The sequence below is a fragment of the Melanerpes formicivorus genome, unplaced genomic scaffold (genome assembly GCF_026170545.1).
Source record: "Melanerpes formicivorus ecotype bairdi unplaced genomic scaffold, bMelFor1.0.p_v2 SCAF_37, whole genome shotgun sequence".
In the NCBI taxonomy this organism is placed as follows: domain Eukaryota; kingdom Metazoa; phylum Chordata; class Aves; order Piciformes; family Picidae; genus Melanerpes; species Melanerpes formicivorus.
In genome coordinates this window covers 4,952,023-4,968,467 of record NW_027142389.1, presented here as the reverse complement: position 1 = coordinate 4,968,467, position 16,445 = coordinate 4,952,023, and the positions used below count along the sequence as shown (strand labels likewise).

Below are 16,445 nucleotides of genomic sequence, written 5' to 3'. Positions count from 1 at the left end.
AGTTGGATGTGGCACTTGGAGCCATGGTTTAGTTAGTCATGAGGTGTTGGGTGATAGGTTGGACTTGATCTCTGGGGTCTTTCCTAACCTTTCTGATTCTATGATTTAAAAAAAGAGAGAGAGGGGTTTAAGTCTTTTCAGTCTTTTTTTCCTAAATGTTTTTATGCCTCAAACACAATTTTCACCATTTGCGAAAAGGTCACCCAAAAAGCTGAACTGCTTTGCCCCAGGTGTATGTTTTTATTCAGTTGTATTCTCTCTTGATTTTTCTTCTCTCTCACCTGAAGGCCATATTACCTCTTCTGCTTGCTAAGTCTTTTCTTTAGAGTGTTACTTAGCAAGCTATCCAGTGTGTTGCTTGCATCATCTCTCTTTCCTTTTCCTTCTGCTTCTTTCTTCATGTTATCTCCTTCCTTACTGTGTATTCCCTCCTTGCACCAGTTCTCATTTCCTCTTGTCTCTGGGCTTCAGTGTTTTGCCTAACAGAAATCAGCTATCACATTGTTAATGAGGGTATTTATGAGTTACTGAGCGTCTGAGTCAACAGGCCATTAATAGTAATTGGTAATAGACAAATTCATATCTGGTTGTCAGGACAGCTGTCTGTGTAGCTGCAGAGCCAGCTTGCCTTGGTTACAAATAGGTTAAACAGTCAAACTGTTCAGTATTTGTTGCTCTTTTATAAGCCTCTTCCATAGGCTTTGAGACTTAATCAGTATCTTACTGCTGTTAGTTTTTAGCTAATTCATCCTTACAGCTACAGCCGTGGTTCTTTGTTGATAGGTTAATTTAAAGTCCATAAATACAACCAAAGTTTATTCCAGCTGCTTTTTAGACATGGCTAACATTCTTTCCAGCACAAGAAAAATAAACCCCCATTCAATATGTAGTTGCATGCTTCTTCCCTTTTTTACTATCCATAGCTGCATACCCAGAGAGCAGTAGAGTTCACCCCAATCTTTGCGGTTAGTTTTATCATTTCATTGTTGTCCTTTTTATGGTTTATGGAAATAAGGTTCAGGGAAGACAGGGTGAAAGTACAGAAACTCTTAAGACCTATTTTAAGGTTTTGATAATCCACTTGAAAATTTCTGGGGTTTAAGTATTGTATCAGACTAAATCTGCTGGTTCAATAATGTGTGCAGAACATCCTGAGTTCTTGATAGAGCTCTGGTATCTGTTAAAAAACAAACCTCATATCCTCAGGTTGCAGAAAAGTCACGTTGAGTGTGTGCATGATGATGGTTTTCCTTTTTTGGTTTATTTTCTCCTGAGGGTCACTTTTTTGGGGGTACATAGGGTAACATTTCAGGTATTTCACATTGCATAGATTGCACTAATAATGATCACGGACATTGCATGTTGATCACACTTTACCTATGCTTCCAATTACATAATTCTGGCTCAAAACCAGAAAAGGTATGATAAATGGAAATTTATACATCTGTAATAAAAAGATATAGCAAACACCTAGTAATTTACATATCTCTCTTGAAATATTGCATACTGGCTTTGTCAGTGCTGCTAAGTCCATTTCAAGGATGTCGCCCTTAGTCCATTAGTTTGGATAATGAGCCCTATAAAGTACATTTATAACTCGTGGCACTGCAAGGAGATGGATTCTAATTTTCATCCTTTTATCTAGACACATTGAAAGAAGGTCAATGGAGGGTTCTGTATGATTCATTGTCCCAACACATATCAGATGACAGAGACCTGATAATGTCAGTGCATAAGTGTTTTCCATATTTGGAAACAGTACTTGAAAGAAATGCTCTCAGCATCACCCTTTGAAGTAAAGTGAAGACTGAAATTAAAAGTGCTATCTCTTTTTCTGTTTAAAATCTTATCAAACATATGACCTGATACTATTCTTGAACAAAGGAGAGGAAACAACACTTAGCAGGGAAGTAAAAAGTCTGTCGTTGCTTTTGCTGGCTTTGAGTGATGCAACATGACATTTAATCAACCTTTCCCCTTCCATAATCTTTAGGGGGGTGGCAGGGGAAATTGTTTCATAAACAATGAGAAAGGTTATAATTAGAAACGAACTGTAGCAGCTTGACTTCCTTGTTTATTTGCAGTATTCAAATGAGGGCTTGAGAATGAAATCAGTTAGACTAATGCTAAGAAAAAACTTCTCAAAGTTGCAAGCAAAACACATGTTGATGAGAATGGGATTGAAACTGTGTGAAGAAAGCTGTGTTTAAAGTAAATAATACTTGTACCATGGGGCTTCAGTTGATTACTGTCCTCAAGTTCTGTTGAGTATTGGTGTGGATATGTATGTAAAGAAGTTAGTGTTATAAAAACCTGATTGATTGCCATGAATCTCTGACATTGCTACACAGGTGTTGTGTGCACCCTGCTGCAACTCTCATTTAAGTCTACAGAGGTTTACTAAAGTTAGTGGCAGCTGATTGCCATTACTTAGGTAAGATAGGTATCATTTTCATGTACAATCAAATGCCAGTGTTATCAGCTTTTAGTTACCTTTCTTTCTGAAGTGACCAATTTATTAATGTTCTGATATCATTATTTATAATGGTATTGCATTTAAATATATATATATATATATACACACACGCAAGGTGGAATGTGGAAGTCTAGGATATAGTTATTTTAGGGGTTCACATGTTAAACATGTAGCTAAGTTACTTGAAAGATCTAAACTCTGTGCTCTACAATTCAGTTTCAAAACCTTACACATTGTTTTGCTACCTTGCATCTACATTTCTTTGATTTGTTGTTTGCTTTTTTTAACAGGTGCAAAGCTATTGTGGATCATTTTGGACAAAGAATAAGTGCAAACTATTTTATTGTGGAAGATAGTTACCTTTCAGAGAGCACATGCACCAATGTGTGTTACAGGTATGTACTGAAACAGTAAGCATAGTGAAGTCCTTTAACTAATGATGCAAATTAAATTGAAGAGATTGTTGTCTCCTGCTTTATTTTTGCAGTTCAGCTCAATTCTGTGCATAGGTTTTGTCTTCCATATACCTGAGGGCATACTGTATATTTTCTATCCTTAGGTTCCTTAAACTGCCCTCCAAAATACAGCCTTTCTGTCCTTACTAAAAATCCAGTAGTTCTAAGTGCATTATGGCTTCGGTGTTTGGAAGGCAGAGCTGCCTGCTGCCTGCTGCTGGCCTTTCTTTGAATGTGTTCAGATTTAGATTGGACATACTGACTTTGTCTTCAAAATATTGCAAATAAGATATTAGCAGAACTGTAGTAGTAGGTGGATTGATGAGAAACTTCAGTTGATGAACTCCACCCTAGTGTATTGCCCTTTAAGCCAAAGTGTCCTGTGCTGTTCAGAACATGAAAGGTCTCGTAGTATGCTGCTGCTGATCTTGGTCAAATAACATCAGCTTTTGAAAATCAGAAGGATATTCAGGCTCTTCCATAGAATAGTCCTGTCTGATTTATTCAGAATCTATTTTTCTCATTGAAGATACTACCTTGATATTCCAGCTGTGTTCCCACTTCAGCAGCAGGCAGGATATCCCACAGTCTATCCTGTTACTTAGGATTGCCTGGTTAAACAGCCTTCCCACAGTATTGTGTTGAGGTTGGGTTTGCCAATGCTATCAATCCAGATTGCTGTTTTTCCTATTTTTGTGTAAAGCCATAACTGTTTTCTGTCATTGTAGGCAGATCTCCAGAGCAGTGCTCATTACAGATCAGTCTGTGCTAAACACAGATTCAGAGCAGCAGGTATTTATCAATTTTGTATCACTTCTCTCTTTATCAACTCCATGTATTAATACTTATTTGTTGGTAGGAGCTTGAATCTACCTTTAGTCAGCTATCTGTGCTGATAATGAATTCATTAGTCTCTCAGAGACTATTAGAAGTTCTGTTTTATTTTAGGTCAACAACTTGGGTTTCCCTGTTTGGTTCACACCATTCACAGTTTCTAAGCTGCAGGTTTTAAGACAGTTTATTTTGCTTGGTTTTTAATAAACTGCTTCCCTTAGTAATGTATTAACTTAGTTATTCCTCTTATCTTGACTGTGTTCAAAATTATGTTGGTTTGAGTTTTTTATCATTAATGTTACTGTTCAAAGCTCTTATTGGACACTGTCAAATCCTCCTTTAAATGTTTCCACTTCTGCAGTCTTTGAAGATCTTCATTTTAACGGGTATTAAGGTGTGAAGTTTATTCTGTATGCTCACATGTTAAATAGGATCTACAAAGTAAGAACACACGTGACAGAGAAGTCTGTTCTTCCCAAGTCTTGCTACTAGCAGTCCTGCATAGAAGTAGTACTTCAGTCATTCTCATGGAACAGTGCTCTGCCCAGTGTTCAAAAATGATTTTGCAGTCTCTTGCCAGCAGTTTCTACACTGTTATCTTTTGGGAAGGGCTATGATATGAGACTTACTTTATGTCCCACTGCTACAGATATTCCTGACAAAGGTGGCCTTGATGACCTGGTGGAAATTTTTGAATGCTCAAATTCTGCAGGATTGATTTCATAAACTCTTACTAACAAACTGCAAACAAAACTGCTAGAACTGCCTCATTTTTATCCTCTTCTCAGAATCATGTTGATTGCCTCATGCTCCATGGGCATTTGCTTTAACAGTTGTTGTTCTTTCTGCTTGGTAGATTTCCATTTTGACAGTGCCTCCTGTGGATCCAGGAAAACCAGCAGTTTGTGTCATTGAGTTGTGTTCTTCCTCCATGACATGCATGAAGGACACTTGTAAGTGCAGGATCCATGTAACCTTAACTGTGTTTTTCCCCTTGACTCTGTCAACTCTGAAACAAAGTTTAAAATAAATGCTTAACATTCTCTGCTGCCTAAGCTTAGGCTATTAACTGAGAAAACAGCAGCTACTGGGTTACTGTGATAAGCAGATGAGAGAAATAGTCACAGAAGCACAGAGCGTTAAGGATTGGAAGTGAATGCCAAAAATCATCCAGTCCAACACCCCTGCCAGAGCAGGATCACCTAGGGCAGGTCACTAAGGAATGCATCCAGGTGGGTTTTGCCTATCTCCAGAGGATGAGACTCCACAGCCTCTCTGGGCAGCCTGCTCCAGGGCTGTCACCTTCACACTGAAACAGTTTTTTATGTTTGTGTGGAACCTTCTCTGCTCCAGCTTGCACCCATTGCTGCTTATCCTATCATTGGACATCCCTGAGCAGAGCCTGACTCCATCCTCCTGACACTGCCCTGCACATGTTTATAAACATGAATGAGGTCACCCCTCAGGCTCCTCTACTCCAAGCTAAAGAGCCCCAACTCCCTCAGCCTATCCTCACAAGAGAGATGTTCCACTGCCTTCACCATCTTTGTGGCTCTGCGCTGGACTCTTTCAAGCAGTTCCCTGGGGTCCTTCTGGAGCTGAGGGGCCCAGAACTAGAAACTATATTCCAGGTGTGGCCTTACCAGGGCAGAGTGGAGGGGGAGAAGAACCTCTTGGACCTACTCACCACACCCATTCTAATACACCTCAGGATGCCATTGGCCTTCTTGGCCACAAGGTGACATAGTGCAGTGGCTTCATTCTGCAGTGGTTGGTTGCTCTTCCATATGCCTTAGGAATCAGGCAATCAAAGAACACGATTCTTGTTGCACTCAGGTTTTCTACATTTGCATGTGATACTTATTTAAAGTCTTACTGTGATTTTCATGGTAATAAAGTAGATTGTTCTTTATTTCCAAATATTTATTTGCCTATGAAAGAAGAGTGAAATAATGAAGTCATTAAAAGTTGTGTTTCCTGCTGAATAAACAACCCCCCACCCTATAATTAAAAACGTAGTGCTAGAAAGCACATTGTTCGTATTTATCCCCTAAATAGCTCATTTACTCTATGTAAGGGTTCACAAAATAGGTGTAAGAGGAAGTGAAACTGCAGGAGGATTGATGTTCAAGTAGCCATAAATTACTAGTTTCCTGAGAATTTCTGTGGTGGTGAAAAATTAAGATTTCTATTCTTTATTTGTCTCTCTCGATTCTTTTCCTTTCAGCAGAGGAGGTATTACATTTCTTGAAGAAATTTGTCTTCTAGTATTGAAATACTGAAAGTTCTCCCTGAAGCCTGGCTGAGTTCTAGCTCTGGGCCATATTTCATAATTTTTTAAAAAACTTCTGCATCGTTATCTGCAGATGGGTTTTAAGCTGACTGATCTCCCCTTCAAACAATTATTTAGGATAAGTATACAAATACATCTGCTCTTTGATCACCCTGCAGAAATGACAGGCACATCATCTGTATTGCCAGCTGAGTGGAACCAAACTCCTTCACTTGCCCTAAAAATTGAGACTGTAATGATGAAATCATGAACTAAACTCATCGTTCTTCTTGCTGGAAGAATTACTTGAAGACAAATGTTGGCAACCACTGTAACTAATGCAGTTATACCTGAGTAAATCAAACATAATCAAAATGTATACTGATGACTGTGACTCACAGCCATAACCTTAAAGATAATAAAAAAGATTTTAGAGAAAGTAAATTATGTGAACTTCAGTGATTTATAGCTGGGTTTTGGAGGAATTAATAGATTGTATTGCAGTGCTTGGGATTGTAAATACTTAGTTAAGGCTACAGGAAAACTTTCATAATCTCCTGTTTGCTTTTCATTTTTAATGTTTTTAGTACATACTCCTTTTAGACACAGGATCTGGTTTGGATTAAAGAAAAATAGAGTATTTGGATATAATCTCTGTGTGTGCAATCTGAGAAGAGGAGCATGAAGTGCTAGATTTCTGGTCCTCCTGCAGTCAGTGTCAAACTTTCTGTGGCATAACTACAGCCAGGAAATCAGAGAATCCTGGAATGGCTTAGGCTGGGAGGGACCTCTGAGATCATCTGCTCCAACCTCCCCATCACAGGCAGGGATGTCTCTCAGCTAGACTCAGCTGCTCAAGGCCTCATCCAACCTGGCCTTGAACACTGCTAGAGAGAAGATAGCCACAACTTACTTACTCCTGTACAGCTAGACTGAGCTCTGAGCAGCCCCATTTCTGAATTGCCGCTCAGTCCCAGTTTAGCTCTTCAGGGAGGATGTAGATGAAAGTAGTGGTACTTGTGGGTTTAGTATGTTGTTGAGCTGTTGGACTGCCAACACTCATGGAAGTGGCCTTGGGATTTGTAGAGGTCATTAATGGCAAACATAACCTGTTCAGCAGATCCTTACTGTTGCTTTTCCTGGTGTCAGTAGCCATCATTTCATAGAAGAACGTTCTCTCTGTCTGCACTGTTGAAGTTAGATCACATTTCATCTTACCAACTGTGAACTGTATTAAGAAAAGTTCTCTGTGTGGTGTGTAGGTGCTGGATTTCCATACCACAGTAGCTGTCTGGGTTAAAGGAAGTGATTCATATTGAGAACAGTGATTTCCAAAAGCTTTGCAAAAATGTAAATGATACTTAATATACATCTGTGGTTTGGTGATTGTAATTAGTCTGTGTTCTCTTTTAACAGATTTAGTCCATTTAACCTGTCCATCAACTAAAACTGCTAGGGAAGATCTAGAGCCTGTTGTACAGAAGTTATTCCATCTAAATACAGAAAAAGGTAAAAATAAGAAAAGTGATAAAAGATTATTTTGCAGAAGTACAATTTACCCTTGGAACTGAAATACCTCTTACTGGACAACTGAATCTGTCACCACAGTCAGCATCTGGTGAGCTGCTATGCAGCTAGCAGCATTTCAAAGCAAAGAGATGCTTGAGAGTGATTGTGTTTTGTGATCTGACGTTCCAAATCTTCTTAAGCTGTGGTTTAACTTCAGGGTACAAGGACCATGGCTACAAGTGGCAGGGACCTTTCTCATTTTTCATGGAAACATTTAGTCATCAGCATGCTTTCCAAAGGTGCAGTAGTGGAAGTGAATATTTGCGAATCTGTTTTGCTTACACTATTCTGTTGTTATTGATTTGTGTCACTTGGGTATCCCTAACAGAATTAGTGATCTGCTCTTCTCTGCATGCCAGATGTGCTCAGTGTTGTAAGCTGTTTTCTTCTGTTTTCTCATGTTCTAAGGCCTTTACTCATCCTTTTGTTGTCTTTCTCAGGTGCTTCCCTGTTTGCTATTTTCAGCTGAAATTCTCTGGATTCTGCTTTAAGCACTGGAAGCATAAAGTTGTTACACACTGCAGTGTTACCAGGAAGATAGGTTTCCAGTAATTTCCAATAATGAATAATTTGGCCCTAAAGTCAAGGAAACCTTGCCAGCTACTTTAATGGACTTTGACCTTGAGCTGGACAGTTTCACAGTCCCAAAGGAGGGGAGCCGTTGACAAAGCAGTCACTGCCTAGAAAAAAATTGTCTCTGAGATACTTTGAGCTAATTCCATGGAAGTACTTTTAAATTTAATCCTGAGATAATTAACTTAATCCTGTTGTTAGGCAATGCTTATGGAATAGGTAGGGTGCACACAGAAGGTGTTGCTGTGGTCTAAAGCAATGAGCAAACAACATTTAGCTGTCGCTGGGAGTGTTTGTGCTCATATATGTGCAAGTAAGTGAGATGTGAAAGTGTTCTAGGGTATTTATAATTGGTTTGCTTGTAGTATTTGCTGTTAAGCTTCATTTGTGAAGCACAGCATGAATTCAAGTAGAACTTTCTTCTGTTATAAAAAGATAAATGCAGTCTTTAATGTGGCCAGTCCTCCTTCTTTCCTCTCAGGGCTCTGTAATCAAGAGCAGTGCTTCATAAAGGCTTCAGTTCAGCTTTTCAGAAGGTTGTTTTCCTGTGTTCTTTTCCAGCTTTGCATCTTTCTCCCTCTAGCTTTTAATAAAGACCCAAATACCTTATTGTATTTGTTAGACAACAAAGTGCTTTTAATGGAAAATAAAATGTTACATAATACACATTTTCATTCCTGGGTTTTGGTTGTGGTGGGGTTTGGTTTTTATGGGGTTGGTTTGTTTGTTTTTTCTTTGGTGTGCCAAAGATGTAAATTTGTTGCTAAGTTTTCAGTACAAGAGCCTCAACAAAACAAATGTGTAGGATACAGCTAGGATTTGTAAATACAAAACTGTAGTAGGTTGGAGAGCTGCAAACACTTCCTGTGTTGATGTTTGTTGATTGAGAGCCCACTAATTCCAGCCTTTAATATTTAACTTGTATCTTAAATTTTTGAGACGCTGCCATGTGTTTCAAAGACTCAGTGAAGAAAATATTAGCTTGCAGTTGAGCGTCTCCTAATCATCTGGGGGGTTGGCATTAATCTTAATGTTTAAAGTGATCCAGTTTTGAAATGATATATTGTTTAGAACCTGCCTGAAATTTTTCTGTGGAAACTCTGTGATCATAGGGGTCCTCAGGTGCACTGAGGCACTGAGAAGCTAGTTTTCACTGACACATAGGCCTTTTTATCATCAGGATGAGGTAGTGGTCGTATTTTAATTAAAATGTCAGAACAAATACTGTTGGAGTTATTGAAAATGAATCACCAGATAAAGTGAGCACTGGGCCATGGCAGGTCAAAGAGGCAAAGTCACCTGGAGAAGAGGACTCCATTCATTTTCCTGCCTAAATGAGGAAGAAGTAACTTTTATGAGCAATGTGAACTTTTAAATATATTAAAGAGCATCTTGCCCTGTATTAAGGCTCAGACTTTCACAGGCTGATGAATTTAATTTATATTTCAAACTGCTTGGGGTGGTTAGCACCTATTTTTTAAAAAATATTTGACAGTTCAGATAAGATACTTGAAAAGATACTGAAGGAATAGCCTAGATTTATCTCCTTTTTTTCTGATTCAACTGCTTGCAAATACTGTTTTGAATGCTGTCCTTATAGAGAGGTTTATTCCTTGGAAAGAAGTGAATCTCACAAGGTCTTTTACAAGCTTCATTTGTTTTGGAAGAGGTGAAATACCAAAAAGAGGACAGCAAATATGCCAAACAAATAGTATCTATTAAGCTAAGAATCTGTGTTGTGTATTCCTCCATTGCATTCTGCACTCTTAGAAAGTGACCTTCATCATCCCAGAGTTTTTCTCCCTGTGTGTAGAGGGGATGTGCAAAGTAACTGCAAGAAGGTCCAAGTGGTAGGCAATCAGGGTGGAGTTGGTGATCCTTTTGTATTCATCTCGAGTATAAATACCGTAGTGTAGGGCAAGTCCTCAGCAAGCACAGAGAAATAGAACTTCAGTTCTTTTTATTTAGCAGTATTTCCACACTTTAGAGGTTCTGAACACTGCATATCCCACATCTAGGGTTTGGTAATTCTTTATCTGGAGTTAGTCTGAGAGAGCGGTTTCCTTTGTGGGCTTCTCTTTGACAGTTCTTTTATTTAGGCCATGACCATTAATTAATCTCTGTAGGCTGGCTTGAAGACTTTCAATCGTAAAGCACACAAAGGTCTGGTAGGAGAATAGTTCCCATACAAAGATAAACTGTTCAATGAGTAGAGGGGAGATGTATGCATCAAAAATATCTTTGCACATGGAATGCAGTAACTTCAAGTTGGCACAGCCCAGGGAGGACTTATTCAGTCCATCATATGCTGATGGAGTGTATCCAGAGCGAGCCAGACCAGATGAAGTGGAAGGTGTTAAATTTAGACCAAGCTTCTTGGTAGTGCGCTTCTAGGTGATAATTGGTTCTTATGTGTTGTAGTGTGTACAGTGTAAGTGGCTGTAAAGGAAAGTGTGATGAAAGAGTAGCTCAGAAAAGAATACAAAGTAAAATTAATTGGCTTTGTTGAAGAAATAAAATCTCCTTTCTTACAGTCATTCTGTGTTAACAAACAGACTTTGTGCTATGCCAGATTATATACGTCCCTCACTAGGTGTGAGCATTGATTACTGCAAACACTCTTTTGTTTCTTTTCAGAGACTGAAAATGAAGAACCAGGAAAACCTAGAGTCCTCTGGGCAGTCTACTTCAACATGAGAGATTCATCAGGAGTTGAGAAAGATGCATACAGTGGCTTGCCCTCAAATGTTTATGTCTGTTCTGGACCTGACTCTGCTTTAGGAAATGACTGTGCAGTCAAACAGGTGGGGCAAATCCCTGGGTTTTTTGGTTGCAAAACTTTAATTTTAAAGACTTAAGGAAGTCCAATAGTCTCCTTTTGTTCTGGGTCATTCTGCTTTATGCTAGGTCATTAGTACTAATACAGCTATAAAACTTCACAGCTAGACATACAGAAAAACCTTACTTAATGAAGAAAGTGAATGTCAGTGGGATTGAGAACAAGGGAAACTTGAGAAAAGGTCATTTGATCCAGTAACATTAGGAGTAGCAGATTAAGTACCTGAACAGGTAAAGGAGTCTAGAAAGCAGCAGTACCTGAAGATGATGATCTCGGTTAAACAGTTCCTGTGGAAAGGAAAAATTGTCAAGTAATTCAGAAATACAGTTGATGACTCCCCAAATAGGTTGTCTTTCACCTGTAAGGTTGAAGAGGAGGTGCAGTGGTAGAGAAGCACTACAAATCAGAGATGAGAAAAGCCTATCTAGAGTTGAAGTTGAAAGGATCACCAAAGTAACTTAATGCCTGCAGGACAAAGTCAAAAACCTAAAACCTACCAGGAAAAAAGCCAAAGAGCATAATTACTGACCTGGTTACATGATCTGTCTCTGTTTACTCCCTCTTTGCCTTAGTATCACTGGAAGGTAAAACCATTGTGGTGTAATTGTGTCTCAGAAGGAAGTGAGAGGAATGCCGTTCTGTTTGTGACCTTGATGTAGACTTTGGTACCAAATCACACTCAGTTCTGATTTTTAGCTCTCAGTCTGTTGATGTCTACATATCTAGTTCCTTCTAACTAGAATCCTGTACTAAGAGCCACTTGCAACTTGCCTGTTAGCAGGCATACCGTGCCAGCACTCAGTGTATGACAAACTGCTACTGCCTTGGAATTGGAGACGAGGAGTGAAGGCTCTCTGAGCAAAACCAGAACCAGGTAGACAGATTGTGAAATACCCACTTTCTGTGTAGGCAGTAGGCAGAATATGCAGGGACACCAGAACCTCAATAGTAAACATAGAAAAAATCACAAAAACCCTTCCTATCATTCCTCTCAGGAGTCTTTGTGAAGTTTCTTTAGGATATTTGTACCCCTAGACTTGCTAGACAAGGCTTTCAAATCACAAAACCATCATTTGGAAGTAGAGAATAGACATTTGTCTGCATTTTTCATATATAAATAGTTTTAAACATTTCTGCATGGGTATGGAAAAGTGAAATTTAGGGATCAGAATGAAAAATGAAATTGAAGGGAGAGTAGACAGGGTCATTTAAGCAGTTAATAGCAGAGCCCTGCATCCACATGCTGGTGATACACATCCACTGCTGGTGGGCAGTGAAGTTTATCACAGAAAGCTGTTTGGTACATGCTCAATGATGTATTAATCTGAAAACAATTCCCTCTTGTCCAGGAGTCCACATCATGTAATCAGCCTTTGCAGCTGGCATTAACTGACCCTACTGTCAGCTTTCTCAGTGTGGTGTCTGGTAGCAGTATGAGTATAAAGATGAAATGCATTCCTGCCTGTGTGGGAGCTCTCGTCACAGGCTGTCTCTAGGGCATAGTTTACTGAATAGACAAAATCAAGAGGGAATATTCCTTCCCTTCTTTAGAAATCTAAACCATAACTGTGATCCTCATCAGCTGTCTCTGTTTGCTTTAGAAGCTGAAGGACTTGGTCAAGAACACCTTTCTGGAAACGTGAAGTGCGTTCAGTAAATACCTTCCTGAGTGTCTCGAGCTGGGTTTTATTGCTTGAGAGAGGCACATACACAGGTTCCTAGCACAAGCACATGTAAAACTGTTTCATGCTAGTTGAGAAAGCTTCTCTCAATTCTTGAACCTTTGAATGGGGTTTTGGCTCCTTTGCTTCTCAAGAATTTTCACAGTCATACCATTTTGGTTCTTTTTTCCCCAGATTTTGTAGTTGTATTCTGCATGTTGGAATAAGTACCCTGATGTTGCCAAGAACATGTTTCTCTTTTTTTAGTATCTTTTCATTGCAATGGTTAAAGAACTTGACTTTGTGTGTGTAAATATCTAAGCCTCCATGGCAGGAGGAGTAAGTGCCATTGTACATTAACTACATGTGGATTGATCTACATAAAAACAGTCCTGGTTTGAGCTAGAACAGCAGTGGTGTCCTCTAGGGACTGGTATTGGTGCCAGCTCTGTTTAGTATCCTACATTTTGGTCACAAAAACCCCAAGCAATGCTACAGGCCTGGGGCAGTGGCTGGTTTAGTGGTCATGACAGTTGAGTTATGGTTAGCTTTAATGATCTTAAAGGTCTCTTCCAACCTTAATGATTCTATGATTTTACTTTTCAGTGCAGTCTCTTCCTTTGTCTGGTGGCCAGCCCCGCCTTAACGCCTGACAGTCTTACCCAGTTCTTTTAAGTGAGGCACAGTGTATGCACAGAGGTGATACACTGAAGTGATGGATGGGGGCTTAAATAACTTCAAAGTGTATACAAATGTGCATGCCTTTTCAATTAGAATATTCCAGAGCATGAGAATAGTTCTCATCTGAGCTATGTGTGACTTGTTCAGCAAACCAGAAGTGGATATTTTGGGGTGAGCTTTAAGGAAACCCCTATAGCTATGATGTAGATGGTGCACATTCACTATATCCTGAGTTTGCTCTTTATGTGAAATAGATTTTTCTCTCTGGAAAGAGGCAAGACTTTCCCCATGCTTCTCATTTGGCTGCAGCTAGGGCTGTTTTTATAGTGGAAAAGAATTTTCTTGCTAGAAGTCATCCCTGCTGTCCTGAAGATAATGTGGAACACCCAGCATTGTCTAGAAAGCCCTGGGCTGTGACTTCCCTTGTAGAACAATGTAGAAAGATAGATCTCTTTTTCTCTCTTGAGGGCTGCAAGAAGAAGTGGAGTTCCCTTGTGTTTACAATACTGTCAAAGTATGAAATGACCTTTGGTTTGAAAGAACAGAGGTTAATCTGAAGTGTCTGTAAAACACCAGTACAGGGCCCTGCATTTCAAGGTGTTTCTGCCTTTTTTGTTTCTGAATAGGCTGAGGCTATTTTCCGAGAGATGTTCCCTGCAGAGGACTTCTGCCCACCGCCACCAAACCCAGAAGATATTATTTATGAAGAGAATGAAACTGCTCCAGAAGAGTCTGAAGTCAGTATTTCACCAGAGACAGAACCTAAATCCTCAACTGAGGAAAGCCATAGTGGAGGTGGTATTGCTGTTAAAAAGGAAGGTGATGAAAAGTGAATTAGCACTGTTAGTTGCCCACTCTTTGTAGAAGGAGGATGAAGGGTAAGAAAAAGAGGTTTAAAGCCCCCATAGCTGTGTTATTTGCAATGGCCTTACTTTCTTCTTACCTTGAATTCTGTTTCTTTGTCACATAGTTCAACTGACAGCTGAGATGTTTCTAAATAGGCCCACCAGGTCCAGAAATGTTTGTAGCTAAACAAAATACACTGAACAAAGCATTGGATTAAAAAAGCTAAACCAGGATTCACAATTTGTTGGGAGAATTTAGAATCACAATCTGGTTTACATCATGGAAGGAATCCTCCATCTTTTGTACAGGCAACAAGTCGAAACTAATCAGAAGAAAAAATAGGCAAGTTTGCTTACCAGTCAGCAGATGATCTTCTGATGCAACATAGCAAAGTTCTGCTAAAAATCCTTGGATCAGTGCTAATTAAAGAGCTGAAGGTGAGCTTCACAACCTGTCCTTCAAAGTGGGTTTCTGAATGGAACTTAAAGGAGATGATATTGACAGTTCTGGAGTTGCTCTAGAATACATAATAAATGTCATGTTTAATTTGTATAATGAAAGATTTCTTGTGTGGTTTTGAAACGGATGCCATAATTTAGCAGCAACTATAATTCAGTAGAAGTTCCTCACATTAAACTATTATTCTGCATTCAGTGTTTTTTAATTAGATCTACCAGTTCACACATTTCATCTGGTGACTTAATTTACTGTAGTCAGGAAAAGAGCACAATTGACACTTCATGCTAGGTTTCCCAACAAAGTTTCAACTGGAGTGTACCTGTGCTTATATGTCCTTGATTTGTTGCAGTATTTGAGCCTTTTAATAAGCCTCTGAAGTTGTGAAGTATGGGGTATGAGAAGTTTAGATTATCGTTCACTGAGGCGATTTTTGTGATGGGGAGAAAGTTCACCTGATAATTCCAAAGGCTCAAACTGATCCCAGTTAATGGGATTACAATTAGTGTGACAGCGTAAATTATGCCCTTTGTAATGATAAATCATAAAGCATTTATACAGTAAAATCTATGGAAGTATTTATGAGCAGTTTGTATGAAAGATTACAACACAGGAAAGCTGTTATAGTTGACTTGAGAAACTTGCACTTCTTCTGGAAATGCTTGAAATTAGATTGTCAGAAGATATAAAAACAGTTAGCATTGACTTAAATCTTTCCCCAGTAGGTCAGAAGTGTATCTGAATACAGAGATGGGTGAGTTTTGGTGAGTTGAGATTTAAACCTCTGTGTGAACTTCAGATACAGCTCTAGCAGTGCTTAAATGCTGTAGGTAAATAGAAAGTGCTATGCTCTTCAGCACTGCCTGAACTCGACTTCTGAAGCAGGCTTTTGTACAGTTCTGTGGTGCACGTGCTGCCTTTGAAATGGCTTCAGCCCAGAAAGGTCAATTGATTTATTTTTTTACAGCATAACTGATACTGTTAGCTTCCCTTGGCTTGCATCCTAACACACTGTCCAGTTTGCATTTCAAAACCCCAGTTTGTGTTTGCATTGTTTATTGGACAGGTGCCATTGTATCTATAATCCCAAAGTCCTCAGAAAAATAGGTGGCTGAAATGTGTCCAATGTTCAACATCAGTTAGCTCTGGATGCTTGTGACTGAGCAGTTCTTTGTATCTAGTACTCAGCAGGCTGCCTCCTCATCTAGCTGTAGTTTGTGTGTCTTGGAAAGCATGCCTCTGTGGTAATTGTATGTAACAGCTACCAACCTGTAAGAGGACAAAGTGGAGGACCTAGTCTCTATTTGTCTTTCAGTAGTGGGCATCACAGTTGAATTCTTCATCTTCTGTGCCTACAAGGAAATTGTGATGAAAATTAAAGGCTTGCTTGCAAGTGCACTTGTCTGTGTTTTCTTTTCAGTTACTCAAGGAGAGCAGTTCAATGGTTATCTGAGATTTCCTGAGGATTCTGTTGTCTACTTTCATCATGGTGACATTTAGAATAAAACTGAAGTTTAGTTAAGGAACAGTACACTTAAATAAGGTACAGAATGTAATCCAGAAGGAACTGGACAAGCTGGAGAGGTGGGCCCAGGTGAACCGCTTCAGGTTCAACAAGACCAAGTGCAGGGTGCTGCACCTGGATTGGAATAATCCTCATTATCAATACTGGCTACAGGATGAGGTGATAGAAAGCAGCCCTGTGGAAGAGGACTTGGGAGTTCTGGTGGATGAGAAGCTGCACATGAGCCTGTAATGTGTACTTGCAGCCCAGAAGTCTAGA

At 39.4% G+C, this 16,445-nt stretch overlaps 1 protein-coding gene across 2 annotated transcripts in view; it reads left to right on the top strand.

Annotated features, from left to right (window-relative positions):
• CHM (CHM Rab escort protein) overlaps positions 1-16,055 on the top strand; it is a 61,135-nt gene extending 45,080 nt beyond the window's left edge. For both annotated transcript variants that reach the window (XM_068157664.1, XM_068157663.1), the window contains exons 10-15: positions 2,767-2,871; positions 3,660-3,723; positions 4,622-4,718; positions 7,454-7,546; positions 10,817-10,983; positions 13,987-16,055. In XM_068157664.1, coding sequence (XP_068013765.1) covers positions 2,767-2,871; positions 3,660-3,723; positions 4,622-4,718; positions 7,454-7,546; positions 10,817-10,983; positions 13,987-14,193 — 733 coding nt within the window. In that variant the 3' untranslated portion in view covers positions 14,194-16,055. The remainder of the gene's footprint in view (positions 1-2,766; positions 2,872-3,659; positions 3,724-4,621; positions 4,719-7,453; positions 7,547-10,816; positions 10,984-13,986) is intronic.
• Positions 16,056-16,445: the final 390 nt, after the last annotated feature.